General features: G+C 33.2%; 1 protein-coding gene across 2 annotated transcripts in view; it reads right to left on the bottom strand.

Annotated features, from left to right (window-relative positions):
* Rab2a (RAB2A, member RAS oncogene family) overlaps positions 1–19,403 on the bottom strand; it is an 85,982-nt gene that overhangs the window by 29,166 nt on the left and 37,413 nt on the right. For both annotated transcript variants that reach the window (XM_078017064.1, XM_078017065.1), the window contains 3 exons: positions 14,151–14,218; positions 6,688–6,770; positions 6,185–6,277 (listed from right to left, as the gene is read on the bottom strand). In XM_078017064.1, coding sequence (XP_077873190.1) covers positions 6,185–6,277; positions 6,688–6,770; positions 14,151–14,218 — 244 coding nt within the window. The remainder of the gene's footprint in view (positions 1–6,184; positions 6,278–6,687; positions 6,771–14,150; positions 14,219–19,403) is intronic.

Genomic DNA, 19,403 nt, shown 5'->3' with positions numbered 1-19,403 from the left:
TGCACCATCACACCTGGCTTTATGTTTAATTTCCAATGAGACTCTAAAAATGTGGGCATCCATTTTAGATTCCCATCGGCAGTAGCTACTTTTTTCCCCATATTTTTATTGGTGCATTATAATTATATTTAATAGTAGGATTTGTTGTTACGTATGAGTACATGTACATGATATGACAATATAATTTGGTCAACACCCTCCCCCGGTATTGCCCCTTTCCCTCTCCTCTCCCACTTGGTCCCTTTCCTTTACTGATTGCCTTCTGATTTTCATCAGACCCCACAACCTCTTTCATTTTTCCTCTCAAGCTTCCACATGAGAGAAAACACATTATTCTTGGCTTTCAGAGTTTGGTTTATTACACTTAACATAATGCTCTCAATTTATGTCCATTTTCCTGCAAACGACAATTTTGTTCTTCTCTATGATTTAATAATACTACATTATATACATATACCTCATTTTGTTTATCCATTCATCCACTGAGACACCCCTAGGCTGGTCCAATATTTGGCTACTGTGAATTGCACTTCTACAGACATGGGTATGCACACATGGCTACAGTATGGTGACTTTAATTCTTTAGGATAAATACTGAGGAGTGGTATAGCTGGGTTATACAGTGGTTTCATTTCTGTTCTTCTGAAGAATATCCTTATTGAATTCCATATAATCCTACCAACAGTACAAAAGTGTTTCTTTCCCTTACATCCTCTTCAGCATTTATTATTCTTTGTATTTTTTAAAAATTATTTCGAATTTTAATCATAGCAAATATGTTTTAAGTGTAGTTATGAAATCAACATTACCACATATACAAAGGACAAGACTCCAGTTTGGCATACAAAAAAATACCATATATTAAAATTAGATTCACTGGAAAAACTCAGGTGTATTCTGATTTTTTTTTTTTTTTTTTTTTTTGGTAACAAGGATTGAAACTAAGAGTACTTAACCACTGAACCACATCCCCAGTCCTTTTTATATTGTATGAAGAGACAGGGTCTGGCTGAGTTACTTAAGGCCTTCCTAAGTTGCTGAAGCTGGCTTTCAACCTTCAATCCTCCTGCTTCAGCCTCCTGGGCCTTGTCCAACTAATTGTACTCTTGATAGCTACCTTTCTAACTGGAGTGAGATGAAATCCCAGTGTAGTTTTGATTTGCATTTCCCTAACTGCTAAATATGTTGCATATTTTTTCATATATTTGTTGGCCATTTGTATTTCTTTGAGAAGTGTCTGTTTAGTTCTTTTGCCTATTTGTTCATTGGGCTGTTTTTTGATGGCAAATTTTTTGAGTACTTTATATACCTTGGGTATTCATCCTGTGTCAGAAAAGTAGCTAGCAAAGATTTATCTCATTCTGTAGGTTTGTTCTTCACTAAGACTTAATTTTTTTCTTTGTCATGCAGAAGCTTTTTAATTAGATGCAATCCCATTTATCAATTCTTGGCATTATTTCCTGAGTTTTAGGAGTCCTACCAAGGAAGCCATTGCCTATGCCTATATGGTAAATGTTGGCTCTATTTTCTTCTAGGATTTGCAAACTCTTTGGTCTAATTCCAAGGTCTCTGATTTATTTTGAATTGACTATGTTCAGGCTGAGAGAAAAGAGATCTAGTTTCATTCTTCTATATAACCAGTTTTCTCAGAACCATTTATTAATAAGGCAGTCTTTTCTCCAACAGTGTTTTTGGTGCCTGTCAAGGATCAGATGACTGTAGATGTGTGGATTTGTCTCTGTGTCTTCTGTTTTGTTTCACTAGTCTATGTATCTGTTTTTATGCCAGTACCACACAGTTTTTGTTACTGTAACTCTGTAGTACAATTTGAAACTGGGTATTATGATTCCTCCAGCATTTTATATTTTGGCTTAGAAATGCTTTGGTTATTCTGTACCTTTTATTCTTCTAAATGAATTTTAGAACTGTTTTTTTCTAGTTCTGTGAAGGATGTCATTGGTATTTTGATGGGAATTGCACTGAATCTGTATGTTGCTTTTGATGAATGGTCATTTTAAGAATGTTAGTTCTGCTGATCCACAAATATGAGAGGTCTTTCTATCTTCTAATATTCGATTTCTCTTGACAATACTTTATAGTTTTCATTGTAGAGGTCTTTCACCTCACTGGCTAGATTTAGTCCTATTATAATTATTATTTTTTGAGATTACTGTGAATGGGATTATTTTTCTGATTTCTTTCTCAGCAGATTCATTATTGGTATACAGGAAAACTACTGACTTTTCTATGTTGATTTTGTAACATGCTACTTTACTGACTTAGTCTATTAGTTCGTGCGATATCCTAGTAAAGCTTTCTGGATCTTCTAAGTATAGAATCATATCTACCAAACAGATAATTTTACTACTTCTTTTCTATTTTTTATCCTTTTTATTTCTTTTTCTTGCCTAATTGCTCTGGCTAGAATTTTTAGTATTATATCAGAGTGATGAGAGTGAACATCTTGTCTGGTTTTGAATTTTAAAGAAAATACTTTCATTTTTTCTCCCTTTTCATTACGATGTCACCTTTGGGTTCATTGTATATAGCCTTTATGATGTTAAAGTAATTTTTTTATATCCCTAGTTTTTTTCTTAATTTTTTTTTTAGTTGTAGATGAACACAATATCTTTGTTATATTTATTTATTTTTGTATGTGGTGCTGAGGATTGAACCCAGTGCCTCATGCATGTGAGGTGAGCGCTCAGCCACTGAGCTACAGCCCCTGCCCTTTTCAGTGTTTTTTATCATGAATGGCCGCTATTTATGTTAAGTGCTATATTATGTTGAAGGCTTTCTCTGCATCTATTGAGATGACTATGTGATTTTTGTTCTTAATTAGTAGTATATCTTTATTGAAGTGCCAATTCACATCTTTTACTTATTTTATAAAGCTGGATTATCTGATTAGTGAACTGTGATAATATTCTTATATTCTCACATGAAGAATATTTTATCTAGAATACATACAGAATATTCCAATATTCTGTATGTATTCTAGATAAAATATTCTTCATATATTCTAGATAAAAATACTTAGGGGTTGTGGCTCAGTGGTAGAGCACTCACCTTCCACATGTGAAGTACCACATAAAAATAAATAAAATAAAGGTATTGTGTCTATCTACAACTAAAAAAAATTAAAAAAAAAAAAAAACCTTGTTAGATACGTGTTTTGCGAATACTTTCTCCCAGTCTATAGTCTGCCTTTTCATTTTTGTAACCTTCCCCTCCACGCCCCCGCCTTTTTTGAGTTACAGGGGATAGAACTCTACCATTGAGTTACATCTCTAACCCTTTTTATTTTGGGACAGTGTCCCACTAAATTGCCAAGGTTGGCCTTGAACTTGTGATCTTCCTGTCTCAGCCTCCCAAATAGCTGGGACTACACAAGTATGCTACTACCCTCAGTTTCATTTTTGTAACTAGTTTTTGGAGAGCAAATGTTTAATTTTATTTAAGTGTAATTTATTGACTTTTTTCCCTTTTATAGCTCATGTTTCTTTCTTTCTTTCTTTCTTTTTGGTCACATTAAGAAATCTATGCCCAAACTAGGGTCATTAAGCTTTTGTCTTATTTTAGAAATTTCAAAATAGTTTTAGCTCTTACACTTAGTACTGTGATCTACTTAATTAATTTTGTTTCTCTTTCTCAAAGCTGTTTTAGCTAGCTTATGGCTTTTGCAATTTCACATACATTTTAAGGAAAGGGTTGGGTTCATTTTTTTGTAATTGACTATTAACCTGTTTGAGCACAATTAATGAAAAAATTACCCTTTCCCTTCCCTGAATTAGCACTTTTGTCAATAAATTAATTTGCCACATATATATTGATTTACTCTTCAGAACTCCTTATACTGTTCCACTAATCTATTCTGACTGTTCTATTTTGGAACTTAAATGTCTCCCAAAAGCTTATGTGAATGCCTACTAGTCAGCTGATGGTGCTATTAGGTGGTGGAATCTTTAGGAGGTGAGGCATAGTTGGAAGTAAGTTAACTCATTGGGGGTGTGCTCTTGAAGGGGATAATAGGACCCTGATCTCTCCTTTCTTGTTTTCCAGCTTCCATGAGATGAGCACTTTCCTCTGCCATATGCTTCTACCATAATATATGGCCTTGACAAAAGCTCAGAAGCAATGAAGGCAAGTGACTATGGACTGAAAACTCTGAAACTGTAATCCAAAATAAATACAACTTTCTTTTATTTTACTTTTCTTAGGAAACCTAATTAACATATGCCATTAGCAGATTAAAGTAGTTATAGTAGCTTTATATTAAATCTTGAAATCAGTATTATGGAAACTGGTGAATCCTCCAATTTTGTTACTCATTGTCAAAACTGTTTTGGCTAGCTTACTTACGGCTTTTGCAATTTTGCATACATTTTAAACTCAGCTTGTCAATATCTAGCCCCCCTCAAAAAAAGTGTGTAGGGAAGCTGAGGTTGTGGCTTAGTGGTAGAGTGCTCATCTAGCACATGTGAGGTACTGGGTTCGATCCTCAGCACCACATAAAAATAAAAAAGATATTAAAACTAAAAAAAAAAAGTGTGAAGGACTTTGGAAGTTCAGTTCATCTTTAGATAAACTTGAGAAGAATTTGTATCTTAAAAATATTTAGTCTTCTAAGCTGGGCTCGGTGGCATATGATTGTAATAATAGCTTGGGAAGCTGAGGCAAGAGGATCACAAAGTTTGAGGACCTCAGCAACTTACCAAGGCCCTAAGCAATTTGGTGAGAACTTCTCTCAGAATAAAAAATAAAAAGGCTCTGATGATATACCTCAGGAGTAAAATCCCTATAAGTTTAATTCCCTAAGAAAAGAAATTTAGTTTTCTAATCTACAAATATGGTATACTACTCCATTTACTTAAGTCTGTTCACAATATCAATATATTTTCTCTTCCTTTTAGAACCTGGAAGACTATAGAGATGTCATCCTTTCATTCCTGATACTGGTGATATGTCTTTTTTCCTGATTAGAATCTATTTTATTTATTTTCTTAAGAACTAACTTTTAGTTTCATTAGTTTTCTTTTTATCATCCCTTTCTTTGCTTACCTTGAGTTTAACTGCTCTTATCTTTCTAGTTTCTTAAGGTAGAAGTTTAGATTGTTGATTGATACTTTTTCCTCTCATATGAATTCAATGTTATAATCTTCCTCTAATTACTGTATTAACTGTATCACATACATTTTAAAAGACTGTAGAGTTAACTTGTGGAAAACTGGTAACAATAAAAATAATCACTATCCAGAGAAATGTAGACTGTGCCCTGTAGAATACAATTGTCACTTTGTAAGTTTTTTTCCCCCTCACATTTTTGCATTCATCTTTAAATAAATTTCAGCATTCCTTATTCGACTATAAATGTGCAGTAAAGAGTTCTCTCTTGAACTAGTTTGTAAAGTCTTATTGCTTTCTCAATTAACAATGAGATAAAAAAAAACTTTGACATGTTCATTATCATGAGTCATGATTTTCTAATATTTTCTTTTAACAATATCTATTTTATTTATAAACCCAAGGAATCCATGAACTGTATCTAGCATTCTAAAAATATTAATTTTGCTATCATGTAATTATGTACTAAAATTAGTAAAAACTTTTTCATACTCTTGGAAGTTTAGAAACTTAGGCCAAGCAACTATGTTTTCTCATGTATTATCATTTTAAGCCTAATATGCAAACATGTTTACTGCAGATAATGCTCTAAGTAAAACAAGACTTAAAAAAATTAATATGACACTAATATAAAGTTAAGGAAGTAAGCTTAAATAGTACTAATGTAATACTTTCTTAACAATATTAAGAGTTTTAGACCTTTAGAAAGATACCTGATTAATCTCTACACTGTATTAATTCCTATAATGCACATTAAGTCATGAAAAGGGAAATATTTTTCTGAAACAATTTAGACAATACTTAATAGTCACCCGTCCTTCCAATAAATCATTGGGTTTTATTTTAAATTAGTAACCAGATAAAATTCCTTCAGATTAATGATAATTTTCAAAAGAGCTACTTATTTTAAAAGCCAAAAGAACTTACAATTTCCAAAATTTTTAAATTTAAAAAGCCATATACTTACATGTAGGCAAATGTACAAGAAAAGGGGTCACACAAACAGTAATCTACAGTGTGCATCATTAATGCAAAGTAACCTCTAATTTAATCCTTTTACCTTTTATTTCCAATAAGCATAATGACCATGTTGGAATTGGAATGCTGGCGGGCATCTTCTAACCAGGTTGTCAAGTGGTTGAATGTATCTCTCCTAAACATAAATGATAATTTGATTACATTTTCAAAGTATTTTTCTTAGTGGTGCACAATGATAACCATTTTTTGCCATATCCCACTTATATAATGAGAAACAGTTTGCAAGTACAAAATTTGAGTTTAGAGTTCAGTGATTATATTTCAGTTTAGAAATTAAATGTAACCACACTTAGAAAATTCCAACAAATAAATAATCTTACCAAGTTGATAACTCAGGGCACTTATTTAAGTAAGAAAAAGAATTCTGCTGCAGAGTTCTGTAGTAAATTTAAATTTGATTCAAGATAAATAGTTTTCATGGTAAGCCAGGGCATAAAGACAAAGCTAGTTTTATTAGTGCAACCATACTTGTTTAGAAATAATCTCTGCACTGACCACTGAACTGAACAACTGACAAGTACTCACCTTGTAATATCATACACTAGTAAAGCCCCTGCTGCACCTCTGTAATACGACCTTGTGATGGAACGAAAGGACTCCTGCCCTGCCTGTGAAAAAAGAAAAAATTGGAAGTTTCCTTTAAAACTCTGTCTTCTGCATTTTCATGTCACTCATACAGAAAATATGGGAAGAGGTACATAAAAAGAGAGAGAAAATCCTCACCAGTTTCTGGAAAAAAGTCAATATCACTATTGCTCAAGTCACTAGGATGCACATACAGGATTCCTGCAACCCTAGGTTTTGCCACCCGAAAAAAGATCCCTAACCTTTTTTGGCAATCCCTGACAACCCAATTTACTGAATGGTTTCACAATACATGAATCATTATTAGAGCACAGAATGGACTCCTAGCAACTAAGCTCTGAAGACAAATTTGAAAGGAAGCAAATAACCCAGAGCCTCACATTTGAATTCAATAACCCACTCCCTGGGGCAGCTGTTGACACTAGAATAAATAAAGCCCATTGTACATAAATGATGAATGACATCTTTACGCCCACCATCTGCTGGTGTAAAGGTTGTTGGAAGGCCAAGGATGCAGATTTTATCAGTTATATCATAAACTGCAGTGAGCTTTCAACAGTCATAAGATGGAATTCTTTGAGCAATCATTTTATTATGAAAAACAGAAAATGGTTCTGAATTTAATTTATTTAATTTTTTCCTCCACACTTAATCAATTTTCTCTGCATTTGATATACAATGCTTGTCAAAACGCAATAGGATGTAAAGTCATCTTTATATCCACTTGTGAAACACACACCAGAGATTAAACAAAATTAGGTAATTTCTCTAACTCATGATACTAGCATTCTGCTTTGTAAGAAAGGATAAAAAGGGATAGACTATTGCCTGAGTTTAAACTGACAGAGTTCTTATTAAAAGTGCTTCTTAAAATTTTAATCATTCCACCTTTAAGGAAAAATAAGCATTTAAATTAAGTAAACAAGCCAGTTTTAACTATTTTTGTCTTAAAATCTGCATTTGGAAAATATTGTTTCACATGTTGAGTTCTGACATTCCAAGTTATATCTAAAGCCTTCCCACCCTTGTAATGCACAGAGACAAGCTCATAATCTGCCGGTTCTAATACTTACTACTCTGTAACACCTTGCTCTTGTGGGCTCTCCAACTATATTCCTTCCCTCCCATGCCTCTACCCTCAGTGCCCATCACTGGGGATAGCATACAGCTGGCACTCAGATGAGTCTGATAAATGAAAGAATAAATCCTAATTTCCTAGTCACCTGCAAAAAATGGGTTAGTACTCCATCTTACCTAAATAAAAAGACATGCTAACATTCAATGAAAATAACTTCTTCTGTGTAGAAATTAACAGCTAGATCCTCTCTTGGTAACCAATTCTAGCACTTACAATGATCTTATGCTACTGAATGAGAAAAAAAAAAGGTGCAAAAATAACCAACTCATTCTACACAGGTTAAAAAACCATATGGTACCGTTCAGGAACATAAAATTAATTTTTATGTATGTACATTTATTGAGTATTATCTTTCAAAAAAGTCTTCAAATCCAAGTTCAAAATGGAAATATTAGGAGAATTCCTTCTTTAATGGGAAAACTAAGAACTAGATATTTAAGATTTATTTTATTATGAATCATATATACCAAGAAAGGATTCTGTGGCAAACAATACAAAATGGGTGTATTTTACAAGTTCAATATAAAAATCATGTTTAGATATCTTATATTTCTCAAGGCTAACCATCAAGTGAAGGTAAAAATCCTTTAAAAAACATCCTTGGAAAATTCTGTGGGGTGAATTATATGAATGCATTGGTAGAAAAGCACTACTAAAAGACTTCAAACCTTCAATGTTTACACTTCAGATATCCTAAAACAGTAAAAGGGAAAATAAACTTAGGAAAAGGAGAAAAGCAAACTTTTATAAAATATTCCTATTCTTCCTGAATTGTTCTTCAGAGAACAAAAAAATATGTTCCAATATGGAAATAACTTATACAACACACCACTTTATACTAAGTCCACTGAATCTGGAATTTGCCTATTAATACAAAATCAGACAAAACTTCAAGCAAATAAAAACCCACACATTTCAATCAAAGACTATAAATTTAAGTATGCCTCTTAAAATGTATAATTATTCTGTAGTAAATGAAGATCTATGTTAAAAATAGTTCCCTACTTTTTGAGACCTGACAATTATATATCCTGGTTTATGGTAAGGGAATTGGCAGCCTTGACATAAAACTGGTCCAATAAAGTGTTTTATTATAGTTTCTCTAATTGTAAATAAACTATTATACAAATTAACTGCATAAAGCTACTCTGATGTTAACTATTTTGATATTGGAGTGAAATAATCTAATTTTTAAAAAGTACTTTCATACCTGTCTAAACTCTGATTGACTTACATTGTGAAAAATGTTAATTCAGGAAACATAGGTGTTATGTTTGATCCTCTTTAACTATAAAATATTGGGTAAGAGTAAGAAGTTTCTGATGGAAACTCAGGATACAAAAGAAAAATGCGTTTAATGAAAATAGGAATGACTAAGTGAATAGCACCAAAAAAAAACCCCAAATAAACCTGAGCTATGAGTAGCCTGAATGGACCATGTGGTTCTCTCAGCTTACAACAAGGCTGTCTGACTTCTTAAAATAAAAACCAACAATATACCCAGATATACACAAAAGTTGAGCAGATCAAGTCTGCTTCAAGAGATAATGGGCATACTCATTTAGTGATGCTTAGTTAAAAGCAGAGTCATGAAACATTTGTGCAAAAGGAGTCTTACAGACCTTCATTTTCCATTTAAATATTGCTAATCAAACAAACTTGCTCCTCTGAGCCATTTAAAAAACTACTTCCAATACCATATAAAGATTCCCCCAAACTGGTATTCCCATGTGACTGGCTCTTTCTGTTGATTTCAAATTTTGTAGCAACAGGCTGGCAACTATACCTCCACAAAAACATGACTTTACACATTATGCTATTGCTCAAAAATCTCTTAAGTAACTTGAGAGTTAAAGCTGTAAATTCAACAATCTCATTTCACTTGTCTCTGAAGCATTTTTTTCTTATTAAGAAAATGTCTTGATCATACGTTTTCATCCTCCAGAGATTTTGCCTATAGTCTGAATATTCTTGCTTTGCTGTCTCTCCTAACTCCCTGCCTCAAAAACTGCTTTTCTCTTCCTTCCACCTATCCAATTTCTATTTCCTTAGAGGACTAGTTCAAACTCCTAAACTTTTCACAAAGTTAGGAAGTTTGTCTACAATAGTCCACAATTACCCTTTTCTCAAAAAAATCCAAAAGCACTCTCATGTGATCTTAATACCACTGATTAGACAAAATGAATACATCACTTAAATGCAATTTTCTTTTAGTTCTCCTTGAGAGCCTAAATCAGAGTATGAAGTGTATTTACAGTCGGCACTGAAATATGTTATCTTGATTGATTCCAAAGAACCGATAAAGTTAAAAAATTAAGATTTGTGAAAATCAATATTATAGTAATGTTTCTTACTTTCATTGTTAGTCATTTATCTAAAAACTCCAGTTATGTAGACTAGATAAGAACCAAAAAGGAAAAAATATAAATAGCCAAATAAGTTGTCCACTGACTACGCATTATATTTCAGGAACCTCACTAAATAGACTCAATTTTAAAATTTAGACCAATAATCAGGGAATTGATTTCACTGAGGTGAAAAATTTTGAAATCTATATGCATGAACAAGACTTCTGTTTTGGATGACCATTAGAGTTAAGAATCAAACTGATTTTTAGTATTCCTATGTTCACAGCAAGGATGGTAAGAAAACCAACCTAGGCTATTTTATTTTAAACCTACTAAGGGGACTAAATCAGGTCCTGAGGTTGGAAATATCTAGAAAAAATAACACAAGTTAACTGCTTTTAAATATTGAGAATATTTACTTGAGGGGGGCAGGGAGAGGATATAATCAATCTCCACTATAGATTTTTGAAATACTGCCATATAAGAGAAACTGAAGGCCACAGGTGAGAGGTAATCACTAGAGTAGAAAAGGTTGAACAACTGTAAAGGAGGTAAAACAGTAGGATCTCTAAACTTCTCAATGGAGATGGGGTGGAGTGGGAGTGTGAAGGGAGCAGCGATGATAGGCAGAAAGTGAAGTAGGACTGTTTCCCAGCCTAGAGTTCCACATGCCTTCCCTTGGCCCTACTGCATTCTGGATATCCATCCTTACTGATCGATTAAAACAAAATAAGAAGTCAAGAGAATAAACTGACATGATTTTGAAAAGAACAACAAAAACACACAACGAAGAAAAGCTTTGCTTCATTAACAAGGAATTTTGGCATACAAGTTTCTACATAACTGTCAATACTCCAATACATATTTGATGGAAAAAAATATTTGTAAATCTAAAATATATATTTATAGGGAAATTGAGCAGATACATGTTCTAGATACTTAACTAAAAAACCCATACTACAAAATTTGATGGGGGAGATTTGTTTGGATATACTGGGAAGGCAAAAGTGATAAAAGACAAAAGATGAATAAAAGTAAAATGGGGGAATCAAGTCTGGCTAGGGTTTAATAGGGAGAACAGACTTCATTTTGTCCTTCATGCACCAATCAATGAACAGGAAGTAGGTTCAACTTATGTTTCTTCATTGACTTATTCTGAAATAGACACATTTGGCTTTGGCTTTTGATTAAAAAAAAAAAAGTCACTCATCAGAGGGCAAAAAGGAGGAGGCACTGGACTGATAAGACTATCACTGCTTTCAGCTGTGAAACTGACTGATGGCCTCAGTCCTCTAAGGAGTTATCTGCTGGCAGCTATTTTTACAATTTGAAAAAAAAAAAAAAGTGGGGGGAGGTTAAAAAAGAAAACAAACAAAAGATGGCAAACAACAATTTTTGGGGGAAGTGAAAATGGATACACAATAAATGACAAACATCCTAATATATGAATTGGCCATGGGGTGAGGATGAATTAATACATAACACTTGGCTAATATTGCCAAGAGAACTCTGGGATGATTTTCAAAGTGTCCTCTGTTAGAACAGACATGACTCTCACAACTAAAAATGCAATAATCTATACAAATGTCTAGAAACACTGCTAAACTTGGTATTGGGAAACCCTGTTTCACTAAGATATGAACTAAATGTGAAACCAACCGTAATCATGATTACATTTGTGGCAGAGTTTTAGAAGTAAGGTATAAAAGAAAACCAATGAAAGTAAGAGAACAATCTATAAGAAACCACTTTCAAAAAGTTAACAATTTTTTTTGAAACAGTCCTTAAAATCTAGAACAGGTCACTGGTTATTAAAGTCCTGTCCTTTGCATTCTAGGATCCCTGAATTTCTTTTTTAGGGTGGTGATGATGTCTTCCAAAGTACTCAAGTCTTTCTCTTTTAAACAAAGAAGAAAGCTAGTCTTCTGCCCCCACCCCAGGCAAAATGAGTTTTTTCTTTTATGTTCCTCTCATTATTGCATAAGCAACTATTCTAGATTTCTTCTGAAAGATCCGTAATGCAAGAAAATCTATTCATAAGCTGAAAGAAAAAAATTTTAAAAGTTCCTATCAAAAGAAGGATGATAAATTAAACCTATAAAAGACAACTGGGAATGAATCATTGAGTCAAATTTCTCAAAACAAGAATTAAGGGAACACTTTAAGTACAAAAGAACAGTGAAATAAAGTAGAATAAACTACAGACAAACAAGTGGTTTTGTTTAAAAGTTAATATTATATTAGCCTTTCCTTTTTGAAGCTATGTACTTCACTAGAAGACATCTCCTAAACACATCCAATAATCCCGCAAGTTGCTTAGCAGAATGAGATTCTGTACTTAATTCAGTAAAATTTACTAAACACTGTTATCAGTGACTGAGTTAAGAACAAAAGATGCAAAATTGAACAAGACAGAGTTGGTCCCTTCTCTCACAATGCTTATTCTGATGATAATATGTGAACAAAAACATAAGATGACAATGGGACCAGAACGTTAATAAAATATGCATAAAATATTTTGGGAAGAATAAGTTATTCTCATGGGGATCAGAAAAGCTTCAGAAAGAGTTGACAACTGAGCTAGCTTTAAATAGAAAAAGTCTGAAAAGAGGCATTTCAAGCAAAGCAAGTATTATGTATTTAACATATGAAAAATGTGTTTATTAGGGTAGCAAATAACCTGGTTCAGACTTCTACCCTGAATGTGTGCTACACAATGTTATAAGAAAGCAATTTAGTTTGTATAAATCAGTTCTGGAAAAAAAAACACAAAACTTCCTTTTGGTTGGTGATCATAATTTCATACCTTTCAGAAAAAACGACTCATTTTATGTTCTCTTTTCCATGCAGTTTTGAAATTAAGTAGCTTTAGAGAATGTAAATAAAAAATGTTTTGAGATGCTATATGCTTAGGAGGAAACTCCTAAGAAATAGTAAAAGTATGAATCTTCAATGAAGAAGAGGTCAGAAAGTACAAGATCCCTGAGTCTAATGCATAACTCTTAGAGCAGGACCAAGACACAGGGTTTACTACTTAAGGGCCAACTGTGGGATATACAGCATGTATCAGGAAACCTAGGACCCCAAACAGCTTCCAGCAACTTGCTTAGTCTCGAGAATCCTGACCCAGACTAGATATTCTCGTGATTCCTTCCTTCAATAGCTATTATCTATCCATGACAAGTCGGTCTTATGTGTGTATAGTTGATGTAACTTCCATAAAAGTTGCAGTGATTATCCTAACAGGTAACAAGTTTATTACTGTTATTTTAAAATGAATCAGAGGCTGAAACCAAAAAGTTTGAAAACTGCTATCTTAGGACATTAACTGAATTATATAGTAACTTCATTAAAAATGAATTCTATTCACCATCTAAGATTGGTGAATAGAGAAAACAGCCACTCAAATTATTTTCTGTATTCAGTAGTTTAGATAAGAAACCACCACTAAAATCTATAAAGCATGGCATATGCTAGGTGCTCAATGAACAGTGATAAAAGACAGAATTAGTTATTGCATTAGGACAAAATGGCTTCAAGTGGTTGGAACTAAGTCAAATAAAATAAATTAATAAGTTGTCAGGATAAGTTACCCTATACAATTGATATTTTACTTTACTACATATGTATATTTCTGACATGCTAATTATTTCTCTTAAAAGTATAGTTTCTAGAGCACTTTCATTTAGGCTTCACTTCATTTAGCATTCACCCAACACCTTCAGACCAAAATCACTGCAAAATCACTGCATAGGAGAAACCAGTTTTCTTCATCATATTTTGGTTTATGGCTATAGAATTTTAGTATCTAAAAAACTATAACAAGCAAAAAGTAACATTAAAACAAAACAAGCATACAATGTACTTTTATAAAACAACTTTATTGAGGTCATACAATGTACTTTTAAAATACTTACTGTATCCCATATCTGAAGTTTTATCTGTTTTCCATCAATTGTTATCATTCGAGCACCAAACTCTACACCTAAATAAAACAGAAAATGATTTGTTAAATAAACTAGTTGAAATATATTTTGCATTCAAAGATTAAAATGATGAATTCTAATTTCCAGGACATGCTATGCTGTGACATACAGATAAACTTTTAACAAAAAATCTGCTATCCTTGGAAAATACATAGACTAAGACAGAGGTGCTGGTAAAACATAAGCTAAAGGCAATTAAAATATGAAGATAGTAAAGTCTGGCATAGTCAATATCAAGAAACCAACTGTGGCCTTCATGTTTCAAAGACTCAGTAACAAAAACAAGAAGTGATTCAAGCTGAGTGTGGTGGTGCATGTCTGTAATCCCAGTAACTCTGGAGGGGGAGACAGCAGGATCTGAAGTTCAAAGCCAGTCCCAGCAATTTAGTGAGGCTCTAAGCAACTTAACAAGACTCTGTTCTCAAAAATTAAAAAAAAATAATAAGGGCTGGAGATGTATCTCACTGGTAAAGTACCTGTGGGCTTAATCCCTTGTAAGGGGTAGTGGGAGGAGCAATTCAAGAGCCATATTTGAGTAATGTATACTAAATATTAAAGTTTCTTAAGAAGTATATTAACATTGTGTAAAAACATCATTCTAAATAGAACAGATATAAATTTCCAGAATGGGAAATCAACTAGGAGGGGAAAAAAAAACCCCTCCAAATCTGTGCAGTAGTGGATAAAAGTCACTATTTAAACATATTTCTAGACACTTCTTCATGAGTACATACACATGCAGAATTAGTACACACTTTTACATAAATTGTGTGCATATGAATGCTATTCTCTGCAACTTGCTTTCCATTAAGTAATACACTTAATTCCCCATCACAGAGACTTTATTCCCTATCACAATCATTCCTGAAGTCAATAAAAACAAACTACACCATTATTTTTGCTATCTGCACAATATTCCTTCGTATATAGATGAATTACTAAATTGACGCTCTATTGCTACAAATTTAGGTTGTTTCCTTGTTTACACTAATGAATGCTGAAATGAACTTTCTTTATTTTTTAGTTGTTGATGGGCCTTTTCTTTATTTATTTATACGTGGTGCTGAAAATCAAACCCAGAGCTTCACACATGCTAGGCAGGTGCTCTACCACTGAGCCACAACGTCAGCCCTGAAATGAACTTTCTGCATAATTTTTCAATTACTATAATTCTAGGCAAATTCAGGAAGTAGAACTGTAGGTAAAAGGGAATACAAGATTTCTGTTCACAAGTTCACTCCTTTGCCTTTTTTATTTGTATTTATCATCTCTTTGGAAAATATTCAAATATTATTATCTCTTTGGAAAATATCAAAGCAGGAGAAAAAGAGGGGATAATTTTATGACAGCAAACAAATGGGAAGACAACTCTGAGAGTTGTCTATCACTTACATCAAATCATCAGTTCCTGAAATATATTCTATCAGTATTTAGATCAGAGTCAGAGGTGAGAAGACACACATGGTCTCCAGAAACCAGATGTCGGTATTCTGGCTGAAAAATAGCTTCTAGTTTACCATGGAAGAGTATACTGCCTATGTCAGAAATTCATTTCAGTATCATTTATGACTCCTTCAACTGTGATCCGGAGGGTGAGATAGAAAGTTAATTGGTCCTTCCATGATATAACTTAATGTGGGTTTTCACTCTATATTTTAATACTTATTCCATCATAGGGGCATAGATAATACCAAGAAAATAATGGTGACATTCATGTTTTTTGAGCTTGGAAATATAGGAAACCTAGAAAAAAGAGACTTAGGAATCATGATGTACTAGTATTAAAAATAAAAAAGTACAAAATTATGCCAGAAAACCATTTACATATGTACATGCATAGTTCAATATATATATATACACATACATATATGTGTGTATATACATATACATATATATATATATGAGAGAGAGAGAGAGAGAGAGTGTGTGTGTGTGTGTGTGTGTGTGTGTGTGTTTATGTATGTATGTGTGTAAAATCCTCTCAACCCAATTTCTGTGCCGCCAGGTGGTGACATCCACAAAATCACCCCATCAAATGACATGAAAATTAAAGTACTTAAGGGAAGAAATAGGGGGCTAATTATGGCATAAGTTTTTTAAAACAGCCAGTATTTAAAAGGAACGTACTAAAGCACAAAATTCTACATATCAACAAGATATTTGACATAGTGGAAGCTTTTTCATAAAGCTATGTTTGTATTCACAAATTAGAAAGAAATTATATTTTTTCCCCACTGTATGGGTAAGCCGGCTTTCAACCATAACCAAAAAACAACTACATTATTCACTGGGATTTAAGACTTTTTCAATTCAATATATAATGTCAGATTTGACCAAAAAAAAAAAACAACTATGAATTAGAAACAAACACACAAATGCTCCTGATACCAAGGGTATGCATGCAAGGCAACAGGGGCAAGCAGATGCTACCTCTGTGGAGCTGACATCTGGAGGACAGGGATAAAAATAATAAGACTGATTGGTGACTATTCCATTTCAACAGAGGAAAGGCTAACAAGACTGCTCCTGCGGCAGGACTGATGTTGCAGCTTCTACTTCCTGGCCTTTGAGAGGCTTTGTTACTGCCATTCCTAATTCCAAATCTCCATCTTCCTGTAGAATCTACATGCAACTTCAGACATTCTGATATATTCCCTTATACTAAGCCTAGGTATATTTCTCTCTTTATTCAAAGTAGGTAGATAGAGGTTGGTGAAGCTTTAAGTCTTTAAACAAAGATTTTGCCTCTAAACTTGTCATATGAAAATCAAGAATATCTCTAAAGCAGGGAAGTGTCATAATATGATTGATGTTTTCATTTCATTTCTCAATAGGATGAGGACACAAAGAAGGAAACAAAATTAACAAGACGCAGAGACCAAATAAAAGGCTACTATATTATTTAGGCATAAGATACCAAGTGGTGGTAGGAAAATACAAAACACAAGCATTAATTACTGAAACCATGACTTGTTTTCCTATTGAATGCAACAGAAACAGGCTTTGGTTTCAGCATCAGAAACATAAGCCATTCCCACTTACCTTCTCAAACTGGGTCCTGTATAGGTCTCAACCTTACATTCTATGTGGCAAAAGAAAATACTAAAATCTAATGTATGCTCAAAGTCTCAGAAATAAATATAAAAAGCAAAAACCTTATTTCTTTACTGGATTGTTAAAAATGTGTCTTTTTCCCCCATTTAAAGGTATACATGCTTGAGAATTCCATTTAGAAACATTTCTTTATCTTTTTTATGAGCTAAACTATTACCTGTATGCCACTGAGACTCTTTTTCCATTTTCAATTAATAGCCAATTTGGCTGACAGAGAAATTATCTGTTGAGTCAAAGTCAAGACCTCATTTACATGACATTGTCAGGGAGTGCAGCTTATTTTTTAAAATAGGTTATAGGATCCAACTTTCTAGAACAAAATGCTCTTAAGCAAAATACTTTTTCTAATTGTCTCTAAATCATTATTATCCTTATACAATAATTAAACCATTTACTGATAATTATACCTACTAGTTGAATGATCATGGGAAAGTTATTAAACCCTTTCTGCCTCTTAGTTTCCTTACCTGTAAAAAGGTATTCACGATACCAACCTCATGAATTTTTTTTTCTGTCCAGGTTAAAAAGGTTACTATATAGCAAAGAGAACAGGGTCCAACACACAGTAAGTATGCAGAACATGAGTTATTGTTATTATTATTTCATATTATACAACAGAATTTCTAAAATTACATCCCACTTAATAATGAATGACAGCTTTGATGAGAAAGGGGACCTGTCAGAGCCAAGTAACTGTGAAGGTTAGAGATGTGCAGAGGTAGAATGTGGCTTCTTTCCCCAGGTGAGGCTGGGTATGATCACGTGGGCCTCCTTGTAATGTCAAGGCCCAAACCTCCAGGATGCTGGGGTACAAGGTGATAATGCCAAATCAGAGAGAAGTGTTATCAAGCAAACAGACAGTCCCAGCTTTCGTCAGACTGGCATGGAAATATATTGGTCCCTATGCCTCATTATTATTAAGACATTGTGGAGGTTCAAAATGTAGGCTTCTGGAAAGATGGCTTGATTTTTCCTAATTCTAGAAACAAAGAAAAGCTTGATATAAAAAGTAATGTCCTTTGTTTCCTATGGAAACCAAAACAGCAAATACCATATTTAATGGTAAAAACACTAAAGGAATTAAAATTACTATGAAAAAAATATTACAAATGTCCTGAACTTGAAGTTATTCTAGAGATTTTGTCAAAATTATAAAAATACAACTTAAAGATATAAATATTAGCTAAAAAATTTAACGAAGGAAAAAATAGTAAAAGTGACAAAAATATAACAGATAATTCAAAGACAGTACAAAGAAATAGTTCTTAAACATACAAAAAAAAAAAAGATCAGCTGCACCAAAAAATTTTAAAAAAACCCTGAAAAAATAAACATTTGTTGCCTTTATGATTCACAAACATTACAGCTGTAATAGAGGCAAGAGTGGAGAGAGAGATATGGGTACTTTAATATATGGGTAGGGAGAGCAATTTGGGACAAGTTAAGTCTAAGAGGCCTACCAGACATCTAAGAGAGGAGATGTTGAATACACAGATGGATATATACATGATGTAAGGGGAACTCTGGAGAGAGTTCAAGAAGAAATGGGTGCAGAGAAATTGAAGACAGAAAATAGGGATTATTCTTTCTGAGGAATTTTGCTAAAATGAAAGAAGAGAATTGAAAGCTAGAAAAGAAAATAGAATCCTGCAAAATAACCATCAAAAAGGAAAAAATTAAGAATGTCTGGAGAAAAAAGAACAGAGCTTAAGATTCTTCCACAGTAGAAGGGGGAAGGCTGACTTTATTGGCTCAATGACAGTAAATGGTTGACATGGTGATTGGAACCTGTGGAAAAGTTCTTCCAACCTATCTCTAACTTTCTGAGTGAAACAGAAACCAAGATTATCAACTAAGAGTAAAAACAAGAAAGGCACTGCATGTTTAAAGAACAAGAAGATTCAATATATTTCTACAGCAAAGCAGAGAGAGAATGGATTAGAAATAAAGTGCAGTTGTCAGGCTCACTTGAAGTTAGTGTCCAAGACATTAAATTGAGACTAGTTAGCATGGTCATCAGTTTTTTTTCCCAGTCATATACAGTTGTATATATACAGACATGAATAGAAT

This window comes from Ictidomys tridecemlineatus, chromosome 7 (genome assembly GCF_052094955.1).
Source record: "Ictidomys tridecemlineatus isolate mIctTri1 chromosome 7, mIctTri1.hap1, whole genome shotgun sequence".
In the NCBI taxonomy this organism is placed as follows: Eukaryota; Metazoa; Chordata; class Mammalia; order Rodentia; family Sciuridae; genus Ictidomys; species Ictidomys tridecemlineatus.
This window is presented reverse-complemented; position numbering and strand designations above follow the sequence as displayed.